The sequence below is a fragment of the Glarea lozoyensis genome, assembly GCF_000409485.1.
Source record: "Glarea lozoyensis ATCC 20868 chromosome Unknown GLAREA3, whole genome shotgun sequence".
Taxonomy (NCBI): domain Eukaryota; kingdom Fungi; phylum Ascomycota; class Leotiomycetes; order Helotiales; family Helotiaceae; genus Glarea; species Glarea lozoyensis.
The window spans coordinates 2,172,408-2,189,942 of record NW_007360998.1 but is presented as its reverse complement, the minus strand read 5'-3'; the positions used below and the strand labels follow the sequence as shown (position 1 = coordinate 2,189,942).

Genomic DNA, 17,535 nt, shown 5'->3' with positions numbered 1-17,535 from the left:
ATGTATGCCAGCTATGTCCAATATGAAAGTATGCATCTCGGATGCACATACAAGACACGTTTATTAACATGATATGTATATATCGGATCGTTTGAGTTCACATAGCTGGGTGCACATACACGATGATGCTTTTAGTTAAATGTACAATTTCGGACATGTACAAAACCATTCTATACTAAATATGTCCATAAGCCCAAATGAAGGACTAAAACACTCTGTACGCCATTTTGTATTTCCCAAGGACTGAGATCCTGAACATCAATCTAAACTCCTGCCTCCGCTTACCCAACAAACAAAATGTAAATGTCACAGTCTACAACATCGCTCTCCCCTCCGCATTTCCTTTCCACCCAGCTTCCATAGCAATCAATTCAGCCGCTCTCTCGCCCACAGCCAAGACTGTCAACATAGGATTGATACTTGTCATCGTGGGGAAGACACCCGCATCAGCAATCCTCAGATTGCTCATGCCTCTAACCTTTAACTTCTCATCTACAACAGCGAGCTCGTCGGTATCGGCTCCCATCTTAGTCGTTCCGGCAGGATGGTAGACAGTGTGAGCCACGCTTCTGGCATATGCGGAAAGCTCCTCATCGGTTTGAACCTTTGGGCCTGGTGCTACTTCTCGAGCCAGCCAGTTGGAAAAAGGTGCCTCCGATGCGATTTTGCGAGCTGCTTTCATACCTGTTACAAGTGTCGCAGCGTCGTATCCTTCTGGGTCTGTGAAATAGCGGAAGTCGAGGGCGGGTTTGACGGAGGCATCAGATGAGGTGAGGTAAATTCTTCCGCGGGATCGAGGACGAGGGATGTTAGGCGTCATACAGAAAGCGTTCAGAGGAACATCGTAACCGAGACGAGCAGTGTTGAGACAGAAAGGAATTTGGTAGCAGTGCATCATTATATCTGCGATCTTGCCGTCTGCGAGCCCTTTCGGATTAGTCGCTGGATCTCTGTGGCTCGTTGCCGCGTCTGGAGCTTCACGACGGAGGAAGATGCCGGCATCTGAGTCCATTGTGGTTTGCGGTGGAACGGCAGTGTTGAGCTCCCACATGATGATCGACTCTGGGTGATCAATTAGGTTTTCTCCAACACCTGGAAGATCATGAACGACTGGAATGTCAAGGCTATTCAATTGCTCCTTTGGCCCAATTCCAGATAAAAGCATCAGACGAGGGGTATCGACTGCTCCAGCACAAAGAATGGTCTCGATTTTTGGGGTCAGGGTGAACTTGGCGCCAGACTTGAGTGTCACATCTACACCTGTAGCTTTCTTATTGGAGCTGTTGATTTTGCTGACCCACGCACCGGTGAGAATCGTGAGGTTGGGTCTGTTCTCTGACCCTCGAAGAATTGGATGGATGTATGCTACTGACGCGGAGCTTCGTCGTCCATCATCTGGATTGTACGAAACGGAAAAGAACCCAACTCCCTCCTCTAGACTGCCAGTCTCTCGAATCTGGTGGTTGAAGTCATGGATGACAGGTATGTTCATAGCTGTAGAGGATGATTTGACCCAGTCTTTGCATATTTGGTTTCGGTGACGGTTATGTACTGGCTGGATCGAGTTTCGAAGGTTGTCCACCAGGCGCATCATTGTTTTGAAACTCCATCCTTTGCAACCTAAGCTTTCCCATACCTGGCAATCGTATTCGAAAGGTCGGAAGGAGATGAGGGTATTGTGTGATGAACAGCCACCAAGCACCTTGGCTCTGGAGTGTCTAATATGTGAGTTTCCTGTACGCGATCAATTTGGATTTTCGGTGATACAGCATAAAAGCTTACCATTGGGCTGCTCTGTAGTTCCATAGTCGTAGTCCAGATCCCCTCCGAGTAAGGAGAGCCATTCTTTCAACTTCAGTACTCGATCATCATTATAGTCGCTTGGCCCAGCTTCGATCATAAGAATTTTCTTATGAGGTAGGTATTCTGAAAGTCGCGAGGCAATCACGCAACCGGCTGTGCCACCACCGACAATGACATAGTCAAAGTCTTTGACTTGCGAAGAGGAAATAACCTCAGTAGTCATTTTGGATATCTATATTCTTTTCGCTGTAGGGAATGTTGTAGGCCGTGTTCGTCGCTAACGGTTTTGTTTAATTGAGCTCCAGTAATTGCGAAATGTCTTCCTGCCTTCCCAAGCTTCAATAGCTGCGTTGCGGACAGTCGTGTTATCACAACAGCGATAAGAAAATTTAATTGAGAGCTAGCTGAGTTCGTCTAGAAGATGTGGAGGGGTGGATTACGTGCTTAGAAGAGGCAATGACTTAGTGCAAAGAGGGTATAGATGCCGCAAGACTTCGTCGATTAGTCTGATCTAAGAGGAAAGAAGCTAGATGAATATAGAGTGGAAAGATGTGGTCCAGTGAACAAAGAGAAGAAAACTTAGGTAGTAGATTGAACACTCATCTCCTCTTGTACAAGAGTCCAGATAAAGTTTTCCCTCGTCACAGCCAAGTGAGTAGTATCTGTCCTTCAACCGGAAGGGAGCATTTGTCTTCTAGTAAGGTAACGGGAATATCCTTGGCGATGATGATTGCGTTGTCCAATCTGCTCATTACTGTAGGACATGGATGAATAAGAATAGGAGCGTTTTTGTAAAGTTTTTTCATCAACAAACGACCCCAGCACAGAACCCTGGGAGGTCTGCTAGGGTGGCATGATGTGATACTGTCCAACCCCGCCATGGATCACGCTCGGAATGCCGTTGCCCCTCCATTCCAAAGCTCATAGCAGCATACTTGTACCTAGCTGAACAATTTTGTGGTGCAACACACTTAAGTGGTAATTTTGCAATTAGGAAGTTGAACTATAGCACTTATCGGAGCAATTTGCATTCATCATTCACTCCTCTATTGTCATTTGATTGCTTCAGCAAGTCACCTCTATCCGCCGCTTTATTATCAGTCCCCTTCGGCATTACTATGGCTTCCGTGAACACGCCGTTTCCAAATCCGGTCCTCTTTTCCTTACAGTTGCACGACTCAAACTCAGTTCCAGCCAAAAAAAAAAGCTTTAAATCCTGCAACTCGCCATCACCGCTGACTCCAGTCGGACAAGCCCGATGATCTGAAGAAATCTTCCTTGTTAGGACATGACAAGCTATCTACCCGCGCTTCCTCTTGCAGTCTATTTGCTCCAGGATCGATACTGACAACTCCTGAGTCGCGAGCTCTTGCTGCTTAGAGCTCTGTTTGCCGGCTCCTCAATTATTATCACTCCACTTGCTATAACCTCTCAATTGCTTTTGCACTAACCTTCAGCACGTAGGGAGACAAGCAAGAGTCCCCAGAGTCAGCTCAACATGCAATACGCTACTCAGAAACTATTCTACAACGGCGATGCCCAAGCCAGCACGTCAGGCAAAACATTTACAACTATCGATCCATCCACCGCTCAACCCGTAGCAACTATTCACACCGCTTCAGAAAAGGATGTTGATGCGGCAATAGCTTCAGGTCGAGCGGCTTTCCGTTCGTGGTCACAGACACCGCCTCTCGTACGATCCCGAATTCTTCTCAAAGCCGTATCATTGCTGCGCGAGCGAAATGACCGTATCGCCGAGGTCGAAACACACGATACTGGGAAACCTTTTTCGGAGACAAGCACAGTCGATGTTGTCACGGGCGCTGATGTGCTCGAATACTTTGCTAATTTGGTTGCGAGTGGGGGGTTAAATGGGGAGACTACACAACTGCGACCGGATGCTTGGATATACACAAAGAAGGAGGCATTGGGTGTATGCGCAGGAATTGGAGCCTGGAATTATCCCATTCAAATTGCTTTATGGAAGTCGGCGCCATGCTTGGCGGCAGGAAACTGCATGGTGTACAAACCATCTGAAGTCACACCTTTACATGGACAGGTATTAGCACAGGTATATGCTGAAGCAGGCCTCCCGCCTGGAGTGTTCAACGTCGTTCATGGTGACGGTGCTGTTGGAGGTTACCTCACGCAACATCCTGGGATCGCCAAAGTGAGTTTTACGGGCCAAGTATCAACTGGTGCGAAAGTCGCTGCTTCAGCCGCTGGCGGCATGAAATACGTAACAATGGAACTTGGAGGAAAAAGTCCTTGCATCATCCTCCCAGATGCCGACTTGGAAAACGCCGTAGACGGAGCAATGATGGCAAACTTCTTCTCCACTGGTCAGGTGTGTACGAACGGAACTCGAGTATTTGTACCGAAAAACATAAAATCTGCTTTTGAGAAACGACTTCTCGAGAAGATGCCATACATTCGATCACTTGAACCAATGGATCCAAATAGTAACTTCGGGCCATTGGTTTCCCAAATACACTATAAGAAAGTCCTAGGCTATATTGAGCATGGCATTAGGGTCGACAAAGCGACTCTACTATACGGTGGCCCTACTAAACCATTTTCGATCCCGAAAGGCTATGAGAATGGTCTCTGGGTACAACCGACGGTCTTCACGGACTGTACCGACGACATGAAAATCACAACCGAAGAAATATTCGGCCCGGTCCTATGCATCCTCTACTACGACACCGTCGATGAAGTTGTCAAGCGTGCTAACAACACCAAGATGGGTCTTGCAGCCGGTGTATTTGGTAAAGACATCAATCAATGTCATGATGTGATTAGCAAGCTCGAAGCTGGTATTACCTGGATTAATACATGGGGCGAGAGTCCGGCGGAAATGAGTGTTGGAGGATGGAAATTGAGTGGTGTTGGTGTAGAGAATGGGAGGAGAGGATTGAGTGCTTGGGTTAGAGAGAAGAGTACTCTTGTTGAGGGAGGTGGCATTGTAGGCACTGTGTTTTCGAAATTGTGAGGTCGCATTAGATAGACCGTTGCGGAATGTATATTATATTACTCAAAATTCGCCTAATGCTGCGCACTATACGACCGTACTCTGGGCTTTATAACGTGCTACTTCTCTCTGAAAGTAATAATACAGCCAGGTTCGGATCCAAGCTTTGGGACATAAATCGGTAGTCTCGAGAAGTGCAGGTCACAATTTTTTGTTCTTCGAGAAAAGGGGTCGAAAAGAAAAACCGAAGTCGAGTAGAAAGGGATGTATATTGGTTAATCATACATACCATGAAGTGTGCCATGTCTGGCGGACTGGCATGGACGGCAGTCTGTAAATTGTCCAGCGTCGTCTGTCACATGCATCACGAAAGAGCATGAACATGAACCTGCCATCTGTGATATACCTAGCATATGTATAAACTAGTTTCTTCTATATTGCAACCCACAACTACCCGTAAACTCCGCGCTAAATTTCAAAGTCTTCCGCCCGATGACATATGTGAGCGCAGCTTGGCCATCCGAGCTGTCTAAGAATGTGTGAACGAAGAGTTGTGTTAAAGTGGTCGAAATAATTTATAATTCAGCTCAGCTCCGACTCTTCCTCGACGTTGATGGCTTTTTGATCCCCGTGACTTGAATCGTACCATTCGCCGTGAACCCAACCTACAATGAGCCCTTGGGCTGCTTTTGTAAGGTCCTGATAGCCTGGGTTGTCTTTAGGAAAGAACATTGCTACTTCCAATCAGCCTAAAACGCCTAGATTATCGAACAGCAAGGACTTACTCATATGTGCACCCGGTTCATCACTGGCCATATCATTGATGGCTTCTCTCCAAAACAACTTCGCCTCACTCCTAGGTAACGAACAGAAAGTCCTCTGATTCCCAACCACACCTCCAACCAAACTACCCGTCTCCTTACTGACCGCCTTCTTCCCCAGCCGCGTATATAAATTCGCCCATCCAACATTCATCTCCTTATTCAGCGTCACCATCCCCGCAACCCTCTTCTTCAACTCCTCCCCCCTCATCAAACATCCCACAAACTCCAAATGCGACCCAACCCACCCCCACCCCTCACTAATCCTATCTCGATTTACAAACGCCGCAGCCCCAGCACCTGCTACAGCCGCCGCTCCTCCAGCCGCAAGCGCGATCTTCCCCCATCTCGCCCACGGCGACGCAGGAATCTCTGGCGCTGGCAGAGCTTTCGGAGCTTCCTTCGGTTTCTCCTTCTTCGTCGCCTCTGCAGAAGCGTTTGCGCCCCACAGCGCACCGCTTAAACCGCTTAACTGCGCGAATGCGGAGCTCGCAGTATTGTATTTTTCTTCCGCACCGTGTGCTACCACGCCGGGCGCGATACCAAGGTATGGGGTATCGAAGGCTAGAACACCTTGGATGTAGGGGAACATGAGGGTGTTGAGTGGTGTGGAGGTGTTCGGGGGGAGGACTGTAGAAGAGCTGTCGCCGGAATCGATGGGTTGGTCTGCTGTGAGGGATAGGATTGCGTCTGCGGCGACGATGCCGCCCATGGAGTGGCCGATCAAGATTACATGTACGGAGGGATCGATGGTTGGGGATGGGGTGTGCGAGGTTACTTCGATGTCGATGACTTTCTCCAGAAGCCTGCCTTCGTGTAAGTAGTAATTTCCTCCAGATAAAATTTAAAATACCAATCCCTAAACCTATTTACACACTCCCCAAGATCGCCTCGAGTCTCGAACTTGGGATACACAATCGCCTGAACATCGACTTTTGGAAGCCCCTCGGCAACCAACGTCTTGAGGTTGGCAGGAAACTCTCCAAAGGTGTTGTCGTCTCCTTTAAAGCCGTGTATGAAACACAGCAAGAGCGTTTTCTTCATGGCGGATATGTTTGCATTGTATGCGTGTAGCAAATGACCATGTACGAGGACGTTTTCTAGAAGCTTGTCAGCCTGTCAGACACCCCACCGCTGGCGCCCCGGTTTGATTCATGACATAACTTGTCGCTTGTGATCTTGGCAGTGCTTGCCTAAAAAGGGGTTGAGTGACCAGGTGGTGCACCAGGTGGAAGATTAATCTGACAGATGAGAGACTGAATAACTTTTACAGTAAAACCAAAGAGTGATGAATCTCTCAGGGCCATTATGGCATTCTCTTTCAGTCAATGATGACATAAATTCATACTATTGGCAGCATATTTGAGTACTACGACTTGTGTAAGTTGTATTCACATAACAGGGCTATGGGTTAGTGTTAGTTAATAAATAAATGGCCTAAGTATGCCTAAAACTCTTCTCGAGGAACATTTTGTTACTATATCCCAAAGGACTACCTAGATTCAGCTCTAATAAATGCCCATATATTGGATGACTATGTGGAATTTACCTGCGTTCGCATGTGAAGGTCGGCGCTGGAATCAATACTATCATTCTGAAATTACAAGATGTGATGAAAAATTAATAGTATTACACCACCCACATACTCTTGCAAGCGTGATGCTCCAAATTTTATCTGTCTATAGACTACAATACATCTTGTCGTAATTGTCACTCCTCTGATTTTCCTCTAGCTAACCTTTGTGCATAATATTATGACTATCAAAGAGCAAAATCTGGTCCGATTCTCCAATTCCTTATATAAAGCTCTTTTGAGAGAGAAAAGCCACTGAAAGACACCACTGGATCCATCGTTCGTGTACTGTCCATCTTAAGCACCCAAAGCGATCGACTTCATATATAACCCCTCCCAGCTGCCTGCATCACTTATTAGCCTAGAACTTAAAAACAGATAACACTAACTCACTCTGATTAATTCTCTTCTCTTCACATTATGCGCTTCCACGGTAGCAGCACTCGCATCCACAATTTCCACCCCCGCAACCTTCACCGCAGAAGCATGAGTTCGGCTTTTAGCACCACTTCCCAAAGCAATAGCGTGTTCTATATCGCTCTGATTGAAGTGAATGAAACAGCCTGGGGCGGTATCAAAATTGCGGTTGCAGATCGGACATAGAAGGATATAGTATTTTCCTGGGCCTCGGGTTCTGGATCGTGCTGGGAACTCAGTGATCTGTGATAGGATTGGGATCATGGACATTGTTGTCTTTCGGGGTATGAGTATTTGTGCGTTGGTCGAGTGATCGGTGATCTTTGTTGGAGCTGGAGGAGCTGGGGGGGTTAAAAGTGCAGCATGTGCTGAAAAAGCAGGAGGTACTGAAAAATCTGGAGGAGGTACTGCATTCGAGGATTGGTAGGTTTGTACTGGTGTATTTTCTGGGATCCGAGGGATTGGTGAGGACGCGTTGAATTCCTGAAGTAAATCTCCGAGTTGTTTGGTCGTTTGCTTCTCATATGCTTCGGTGTAGGGATGACTGAATACCGGTGGGAAGCTCGTGTTATGCTGTGCTTGTATCCTGAGGACCTTTGTATCTGGAAGGATGTTTGGCTCCGTTCGTATCTCTGTAAAGGGGCAGGGCCGCTTGAGAGGGCTAGCATTTGCGGTGAAAGCAGGCGGACATGGCGCTTGCATATAATGTTGCGATCCTAAACAGGACGGAGGCGTCTGGAGAATATAACGACCGTGTGGCGATACATATTGCTTTGAGTCTTCGCGTAGGCACGATGCAAGAACCTCGTTGATGGTATCAGAAACATCCTTCGTCGATGTCTCGAACAGAAGCCTACTCAGTTTCTGTAAATTTTGCGACTGCGCTCTGAAGATCTCAGTATCTTCTAGGTAGGATTTCTGGTGAAGTTCCATGATCGTCTTTACTACATCTGATGGCAAACTTTTAAGATCTCCTTCCATTGCTTCAACTCGTCTTTTGCGATTTGCGTCCATAATCTTTTCGGTTGCGAGCTTGTGTTCTTCCCACGCCTTGCAGAACCCCGCCCAATTATCTTCGTTTGGCTTGATGTCGATGGTGATGGAAGCCATAGTGTAGGTTATGCAAATCTTTTCTGTTTGATATCCAATCCCCTAATCTTTTGGCAGTAGCGCGTAACCCAGATGCGAGCATGAACACGTCGTTCGCAATCTGCGGAAGTTCTAAAGAAAATGAGTTTTAGTGTACGCGAAGGTTTTGCGGATTGGCTTGCCTGTGTAAATGATTTGAAGGTGAATTCCAGATGTAATATGGAATTGTGTGTTAGTAGCAGTCCGTTGTAAATGTAAGCTGTTGCTTATAATCTATGGCTACATTAGTACTTTAATTGCGTGTTGGAGCCTGAAGAGGCAACTATTCATCATGGAGAAGATGCTCAGTTGTACATCCTCGGTCACTTCAAAGCGAGAAGTTCTAACTTTGAAAGATGACGAATAACAAGTTCGGATGTATCACTTGAGGAAGGTGCGTCCCGTTCTCATCTGAGCTTCAAAAAATATTGCTAAAGAATAGTGAATGTGATACCCAAGATATTATGTTCGGCTCCTGCTCTACTGAAAACAAGTACTTCGGATATTTGTTTACAGATAAGTCTGACAACATCAACATGTGTTCATTTGGGGACATTGTGCGCAAAAGCGCAATTTTTGTGGTCACAGTAAACAGAGGGTAAACACAAATCTCCGCTCCAAGATCGTTTCAATTATCTCCAGAGTCTATCTTAACCTACACGATATACATCCTATCCTTCACAGCTCTTACTCAATCTCAGAGTAGGGAGCTCTCTCCTCTGAACCCACAGAGTGATCTCCTCGTATCGAGTCACCTCTCTTCTTTAAACGGCGCAAGAAAAATGCAAATGCAAAACGCGGTCGGAGGATTGCTTCCTACCCCAATGCGTGCCCATAAACTCCGGTCCATGCAATTATGGTATAATAAGCACCGTTTTCTCAAACCTTGGAGAGAACGAATGTAAGTGCTGGATTGAAAAAAAAAAACGCCCTTAGAAATGCAATGTAATGTGGTGGCGCGAACCAAATGTCTTTGTCGAGGCTCATGTTTTTGCTTTTTGAGCATTAATGAGTAGTATATACGTGGCCTTCAACGTACGACGACCCTGTTGGTGGATCTAAGAAATTCGAATTTAGGTCAGACTAGGCAAGGAACTTTGGTTGTGGTATTGGAAGGACAGGGTAATGTTGATAGTGGCCATGCGAAGAATACTCTGGGACTACGCCAGGCCGGTAGTCATTCCTTCGCCCAAGAGGTTGGTAATGCATCTGGTCAAGATTGGCGGAATAGCCATGCATTGCGGCCGAAGGTGGTGGGTAGAGCAGCGTCTTCACATTTCGTATTGGCTTATATGGAGAATTGCGTTGTTGAAGATAGCAAGAAGGAGAAACGTGCCCCGGATTGTGACCTGGGAAATTGCCAGAGATAGGGGAAGAGCCTAATGACAGAAGATCATGGACCGAGTGTGGACTTGTCCGGCGAGAGGGGGTGGTGTAGCCATTTGCACTTGGCGTCCCATGCTGGCTTGGTGGACCGGTAGGTGTCAATACTGGCCACGACGGTGTTGAAGAATAGACTGAAGACATCGATCGACCATTAAGCGGTGGCAGTAAGGGAGCAGCGTCTGACGAGCCTGCGCTGTTGTTATAATTACTGCTCATAGGCTGATTCGTCGATATCGTAAGGTTGGGAACTGGCAATCGAGGAAGATCAGGCCGCATAGCGGGTTGGCTAAGGTTATAGGATGATGAGCTAGTTGTTGGGGGTCTCGTCACTCGCTTGGCAACCGACTCTTCCGAATCACCATCATAACTTCGCTTTCGAGCAGATGATCGTAGGTCAAGCTCGGGTATCATATGTGCAGGAGAGGGTAAAGGAGCCATATAGCTGCTGCTGGCTGATAAGTGCGGGCGATATGGACTGCTCATAGAAGATGTATATCCACTAGTCAAGGACGGCGGCGAATTTTGCATCGAGGTTGGTGGTGAAGGTAGCGTTGGTTGCAAGTGTGTCGGGGGGGATATTTGAGGCAATGGTGCCCTGGCGGCCGCGTCGCAGTAAATCCAAAACTGAGCCAATTTTTCCTGCCAGTCCTGCCACTGCTCTTTTGATGCTAACAAACTATATCTCATGTTGCTCAGAAATTCAACTTCCATAACGTGTATTTCTGTAACCGATATGCCCGAGACTTCTGCCCATGTCTTGTTCGTGTAGGTGTTGTCATCCAGGACTGAAATTATGTTAACGAGTCCGTCTTCGAAGATCCAAGTTACGACACTTACATTTGTTTCCCAACATCAACGCAACAGTCAGCAACCGGTATTCGCTTCCGCTTCGCCCTTTAACTGTTGGGTTGATCTTTTTCAATCGGTAGATAAACAGCAGAGCAAGGATAATAACCTCTGGCGAAACCTGTGTGGTCGAGAGAATAGAAACAACCCATTTCCGGAAACCACTCGATGGCACCGCCTCGCCTTTCAACCGTTTTACCACCGTTGTACTTGATACTGTCTCAGCCAATTTTAGTGTTTCGGTTGACTCAAACCAAAATAAGCATGTAATCTACGTGATGTTAGTAGGAGGAGGTTGAAACATCGAATAAACAAGTGCTTCCTCACCTGTGCAGCAAACTCGGCTAGACTTCCACCGCTATTGTTTATCGAAGAGGGTATTTGAAACGATTTGGCTACTACATCTCCGCTGGAGCTAGATCGTCGGGTTTCATCGGATCGAGAAAGGGTGACGAAGTCCGTCAAAGGGGCACTCTGCACCAAATCTGGTACTCTGTACGGTGGGTGCGAGGAGACGTGGGTTTCGTTACGCATTGTAGAGGGTAAAGGTGGCGGTAGATGATTCAGAGAGGAATGCGGTACTGAGTACGGTCGTCCTTGAGTGCTACTTCCAGAACGTGCCCCAGCATAGTTGCTCTGCACTCCTCCATGATTTGAATATGTGTCTGGCCGGCTCTCGTATTGATTATACCGCGATGATTGATACGTAGTTCCCATATCGTCTGCCGGCGGAGTAGGTAGACCGTCCCTCACTGGCGCCTCAAGGTACACCGGATGTCGTTGAGACTGCAGAGTCCCAATGTCTTTCCGTCGGTCAATGCTGAAAGCTGCGTGTACGTGTGGCAGAGGGAAGTTGAGAGGAGCCGGCCTTGTAGCAGTTTGATGCATGGAGACAACGGCTTGAGGTAGAGATAAATGCCCTTTTGTTCGGAAACCTGGGTTACTGATTCAGATCGAAGGTGATGTACGAGAAATCTTGTAACGTCGAGACTTTTTGAATTATTCCACTTCCAGAGCTTCCAGCACTCTTTTCCCAATCGATTCCCCTTGGTGTCCAACGAATCGATTCACCTGCCGTGAGAACGAATGTTACCGCAACGCCATATGGATCTAAGGCCGGTACCTGTTGGATCAACAGGGCATCGAATTGCCAGTCGGAGAATGGAAATAAGGAATATTGAAGCTGAGAGGAGGGTTGGCAGTCAAGAAAAGTGAATAGAAGAGGTTCGTAGTTATTTGGGACGTGTGAATGTGAAGTGTAGACTGTGAGTGAAGTGGAATGGAAGTATAGACTTTCTAGCAAGGTTGGCCAAGAGCAAAGAAAGTATTACAGGCCCCTCGACGCTCCGTTAGCCATTCGCAACCGAAAGCGGTTAGGCACGAAACTAACGCTTTTGCGAGGCTTGTAGAGAAAACAAAGCAGCAACGCAGCGTTGGAATGGAGTGCAAGACGGTCTTGGAACTGTCGGATTCTAGACCAGGTAGAGCAGCGCAGAAGACCAATGGTGCAATGATGCCGTTGCTGAGGGTGGAGGCTGATCTCAAAGAAGTCAGTCCAGGTCCGGTTGATGTCACAGGCCCCATTGGCAAGTTGCAAGGTTGGGCGAGTGTCCTCCATTAGGGACATTTGCACCAGTCGCAGCAGCTGGGGAGGGGAGGCTGCGGACGTTTGCACTCGTCGTTGCTGGTCGCTGGCGGTCGTTGGGTCGTGGGTCGTGGAGCAGGGGGATTGACCGCGGCGGCGTGGGAGGTGGGAGGTGGGAGGTGAGAGAAGGCTCAGGAGTCAGGCCCAGCAAGGACTCAGGGAGGGAAGTCAAGCAGAGTCAAGACTCAAGACATCCAGGGAGCGGCCAGGGAGCGGCCGGTGGAGAGTGGGAGCGAGAGCGAGAGCGAGCCACCGCAATGCTGAGAGCAGCAGCAGCAGCGCAGAGCCAGGCAAGGCAAGAGCACGATAGTTGCCAGTTGCCAGTTCCAGTGTACATTATTACATTATTACTTAGTTCCACTCGACTAGCTGCAGCCAATAGAGTGCACGCTGACGCCAAATGGGCAGATGGGCAGATGGGAAACCTAGCGGGGCCAGGGTGGCAGTCTCCGGGAGACACGAGCACCTTCTGTGATGGTCACATTAATTAGTTACAGCAGCTACAGTACGAAGATTACGATACGAAGAAAAAAGGCAAAGCGGCAATGAAGAAAAATAAAAGAAATTCAAACATGGAGCAAAGCAAGCAAGCAATCCCAACATCTCTATTCTTATTTGCCATGGGTTGAAGCCTTCAAGTGTGCCAAAAGTAGTGCTGTGGTTCGTTCTAGCGTGCCTTTCGTCTTCCTCGGAACAGCCAGCGAGGGGTTCGTTTGATAACACCGCCCCCTTATCCGCTTTCCCTCTCTCATCGCCTCGCTTGTTTTGCTCTTGCCTGCCTGGCGGGCAGGAGACGGAGCAGAGGAGAGTCAGCAGCTGCCCAATCAATACGGAGGAGAAACTGTCTTCGTCCGCGGTATGTATGTCTGTACGGTATGGGCTGTGTGCCGTCCGTCTCGTGTCCAGCCTAACGTCGGCCTTTGGCTGTTCTCTCATCTCATCATCATCACCTTATTACCGGACCGCTGCTCAGATATCAGCAGGAAGCAAGCAACCACGCACGCAGCCAGACACACGACTACAGGAGTAGCTGCGTTGCGCCCAGGACCCGGCATGGACGGGTGGTATATTTATGAGCATCCGCGTCGACAAGGAACACACTGAGGTGACGGATTCAAAAAGACGGGGCGTTGGCGTTCCAGTTCTGCAAAGTTGGACCAAGGTTCGTTGAATGTCCGAATCACCAATGAAGACGACCTCCAATCTACGTGCAGCTGGCATCGGTGGAGCGCGTGGAAGGCACACCTGCGGTTGCGGTCTATCAAAAGAACCCTAGCAACGAGCACCCACGGAAGAATATTGGGACGAGAAATGGATGCGCGTTCCGTCTCCAATGTTCGTGTCTTTGGTTGGCTTTTTGGATTGGTGCAATCCCCCCAACGGGTTGGAATGCGTAAAAGGGCGCGATGCCTGGCTTGTGGTCCTGGATCAAGTATCAGTTCAGTTGGAAGCATATCCGTGCTACTCAGCGCGCTGAGCGACTAGTGGACAAAAATGGATTTGGTTACGAAAGGTGTGCCATGATCGTCATTAAGGAGCAGATTAGCGAAGTGAGCAAATCCGTCACGAGTTTGCGAATTGTTTCGTCAAGAAAAGAGTGTTTTTTTAGTTCAAAAAAATAAGTTTTCCTAGTCAGGTAATGGTTGGCTGTATGCCGTATTTCGTATTCGAACCATGACAAGTTTGGTCGTTGTCTCCAGAGGCTCGGTCTTTCTGCTTGCACATCAAAATGCTGAAAATGATCCGTTCTTCATTCAGACAATTATCTCTCCCGTAGCGTAATAGGTAGGTACTTTACTGTACGTCGCAACCTCTTCCCGAGAATCCAACACGCTGCAGTTCCAGCACAAACGATAGTCTTAATGCGTGACCCTCGCTAGGGGTGGCTACATCGTGGTGCCTCGGACCGGGAGGCATTCCAATCTTCGGACACGTACCTTGTGATTGGGCGACGCTGTATTGCTTGATCCGTTGGTAAGGGTCGCACTGAATGAGTGAGATTTCAAGATTTGGCCAGGATCTGTTGGGTGGCAGTATTGATACCGAGCTGGACTAGACTGGGTTCTGTAGCAAAGTGCTTGGAACACGAACGGTGTGGACTCGTGGAACCAACACCGAAAAAGTGATCCAAGAACACGCATCTCTCCACGAATCCACACCCTCAAATCAAATCAAGTCAACTTCAACCATGTCGGCCAGCCAGCCGCCTGTGCAAAGTTCATCTTTTCATGGTTCAGCAGAGGAGCAACGACGCGCTACGCTCGGCGGTAGTCTGCCTGGTTGAGTGTCGAGTGAGGGCTCCGGAGGGGCTACATCGAGGGGCAATAATCAGCGGTCTCATACTCAGTAACATGGGGAGAACCCATAGCCAAGAGCACGATTCTGACAACCGCTCATCCTGCGGCCAAATAGACCGGCAAGGCAAGTCCCCATGGAATTGCAACATGACGGAGCATCGCAGCATGGTTGGTGAAAGTCACGGTAAATTTGCAGCAACGCATTATTACCATACTCAGCTGTGGTATGCCTCAGAATCAGGCTGATAGCAACGTCCGAGTCTCACTGCTTCGTGTGGCTGTCCACCCAACTGCTTCGTGATGTCGATCTCAAGACCTCAAGTGCCCTTTGCTTGAAGCCAGGGGTCTGATATGAGGAAAAAGCGACGTTCGGACGGAAACATTTGAAGCACACACTACGAAGCAGAAACCTTGGTTATGCCGCTGCTGCATGAGCTGGTGTCCATTATTTTTGATATTACGACGACATAACCTTATCATATTTGAGAACAAGTAAGATGTTGCGTGCTGGCGGGCCGAAATAATCATGATCCGCATATCAAAGTTATACATGGTGCTTTGGGGGTCAGCGATTTTGAGTGAAAAATTGTTTTAGCCGTCGACCGATATAGTAAGTCGTGACATGTGTCTAGACCAAAGTATCATTATTCAACTCCATGATTTGTTTGAACGTCCCCATTTGATTAATCCATGGTCACCTAGGAATATCTTTGCAAACGTCGGAGCTCGGAACAGTCTTGTGGCGGCTCGTGATGTGAGCACTACTACAGTTCGGCGAGGTATTTGCAGAAGATGAATGATAGCCTGCGTCCATATGGCGTAAAATCGTAAGCGGTGGATCATTCCTCTGGCTATCGACGCGGTCTTGATTCAAAGTGGTTGCATAAGAATTTGCCTCTGCTTTTTCGGAAGTCGAGACCTGGGATCACTCCTCAGACCATAACATTCGCCCAATCGAAGACCGAGCGGATTATTAGCTGAATTGCTTCGATGTGCTTCGTAAGTTGAAAAGACTAGATGCTGGGCAGAACCTCCGAGCAGGGCATGATATCTGAGTATCGTCAGATCCGGACATCGTTCCTGTTGATAGTCGCTATCTCTTTGGAGGTCCTGGAGGGATTGAGATCCGTCGGTCGTGATGCTGAGGTGTTCACTGTTAGTTCCCGCATGGTCCCAGATGATGTTGAGTCGTGACGCATAAAGTTTCTCTCGATCCAGTTTTCAGCCCGGTCTTCGTTCTTCTTTCGATGATGGTGCCTCATAACGGGAAGCCGAGGAGGTCGTTTTACGTTGTGTCGGTCAATGTTTCGAAGCGCGGGGTCTCTCCTGGCTCACAAATACCGTTGTTGAAGTGAGTTGTTGGATGGATAAGAAGCCACTCCACAATCTTGGGTCAAGTGTGACAGCGTTTCATTTCCGTGTGCGGCATTTGAGTGCCGCTTTATTTGAATGTATGTACGGTCCATAGCACTTTTGAGAATTTGAGAGGAAGAAACTGAAGGCGCGCGTACAGTGGCACATTTTGTGTGGATAGTAGTGGCACCTATCAACCCCTCACTCAGTGCGGGGGAGCATTTCACCAAATCATCGGCGTTTACAAGTAACACTTTTGACGCACTATGAGCCCAGCTGAAGTGAGGTAAAGCACTAAACATGCATTCATACCATTACTATTAATTTCGAAGTCGTTAGACAAGTGGAGGAAGATAAGGAAATCATCAGGCTTAAGAATACGGAATCTCGATTTCATACGGATGACGCTGGGGACTTTCTTGGAACGATCCGAAGTAATTTGGACGATTTCGCAAACCTGATAGATTCATTTAGACACCGGTGGACAACGGCGACATTGCAAAGAGCAAATTCACGGTGAGACAATTATATCAAGTATGACTTCTAGCAGTAGACAACTCATTATTATGTGAAAACCGGGCGTCATTATTCCTGCAGTATTGTCGTATTGACCTCACTTATCTCGTGCCCAGCAAGCTTCCATCCAGAATGATCCGTTGAACTATCATCAGTTTCTGGTCTGACTCAGGAATTGTCGCGTTTGTCGATCAATTCGTTAGTAGATTTAGTGAGGAGGTTTCTCCCCACGCCATGGGTCTGATCAAGGGGAGATATCATTGTTGGAGAATCTAATTTGAGTGTCTGTATCACATAGAATTATAATTTTGCCTTTTCCCCAGTCGAACCATGACGGAGTCATAGCGAGGTAGCAGCAGAATCTTGCTTGAAACGTAAGAAGTGATACTACACTGCACCCGCCACATCTGAACATGTAATCTGATCGACGAAGAACTCGTTTTAGAGATTGCACCTACCTTTTACAATTGCATCATGCGCCTTCGAGCCCCTAATGCGGACGAAGCGCCAATAACGATAAGTCCTCATACTTCTCAGCCCCGGTGGACGTGTTAGCACCTTTGGAATCGGCATTATTCTGTATCCATGCCTGAGGAGGCTCAGTTACCGAAAAGCCACGGAACCAGCATGACAATCTTCCATGATAGATTGCACGAAGTATCACATAATCATTGTCACACCACGACTGTTTCCCGTCCCCAGGGTGGACGAATGACAATCGATGGTAATCCCAGCTCAGCCTACGATCTCACAGGCCTTCGGATTTCCAACAGCTGCAT

General features: G+C 47.9%; 4 protein-coding genes across 4 annotated transcripts; 1 reads left to right on the top strand and 3 right to left on the bottom strand.

Annotated features, from left to right (window-relative positions):
- Window positions 1–313: 313 nt before the first annotated feature.
- Window positions 314–2,026, bottom strand: GLAREA_00707 (FAD/NAD(P)-binding protein; the record flags this gene model as incomplete). Its single annotated transcript, XM_008085465.1, has 2 exons — window positions 314–1,734; window positions 1,783–2,026. The coding sequence occupies 2 exons, from the start codon at window positions 2,024–2,026 to the stop codon at window positions 314–316; spliced, it is 1,665 nt and encodes a 554-aa protein (XP_008083656.1).
- A 1,275-nt stretch (window positions 2,027–3,301) lies between these two features.
- On the top strand, window positions 3,302–4,795 carry GLAREA_00706 (ALDH-like protein; the record flags this gene model as incomplete). Its single annotated transcript, XM_008085464.1, has 1 exon — window positions 3,302–4,795. One exon carries the CDS (start codon window positions 3,302–3,304, stop codon window positions 4,793–4,795), a length of 1,494 nt encoding a protein of 497 aa, XP_008083655.1.
- Window positions 4,796–5,356: 561 nt separating this feature from the next.
- On the bottom strand, window positions 5,357–8,695 carry GLAREA_00705 (alpha/beta-Hydrolase; the record flags this gene model as incomplete). The annotated part of the gene is made up of 5 exons (XM_008085463.1): window positions 5,357–5,508; window positions 5,560–6,401; window positions 6,449–6,695; window positions 7,500–7,512; window positions 7,562–8,695. 5 exons carry the CDS (start codon window positions 8,693–8,695, stop codon window positions 5,357–5,359), a joined length of 2,388 nt encoding a protein of 795 aa, XP_008083654.1.
- Window positions 8,696–9,796: 1,101 nt separating this feature from the next.
- GLAREA_00704 (Cyclin-like protein) lies at window positions 9,797–11,833 on the bottom strand (the record flags this gene model as incomplete). Its single annotated transcript, XM_008085462.1, has 3 exons — window positions 9,797–10,884; window positions 10,937–11,216; window positions 11,273–11,833. The coding sequence occupies 3 exons, from the start codon at window positions 11,831–11,833 to the stop codon at window positions 9,797–9,799; spliced, it is 1,929 nt and encodes a 642-aa protein (XP_008083653.1).
- Window positions 11,834–17,535: the final 5,702 nt, after the last annotated feature.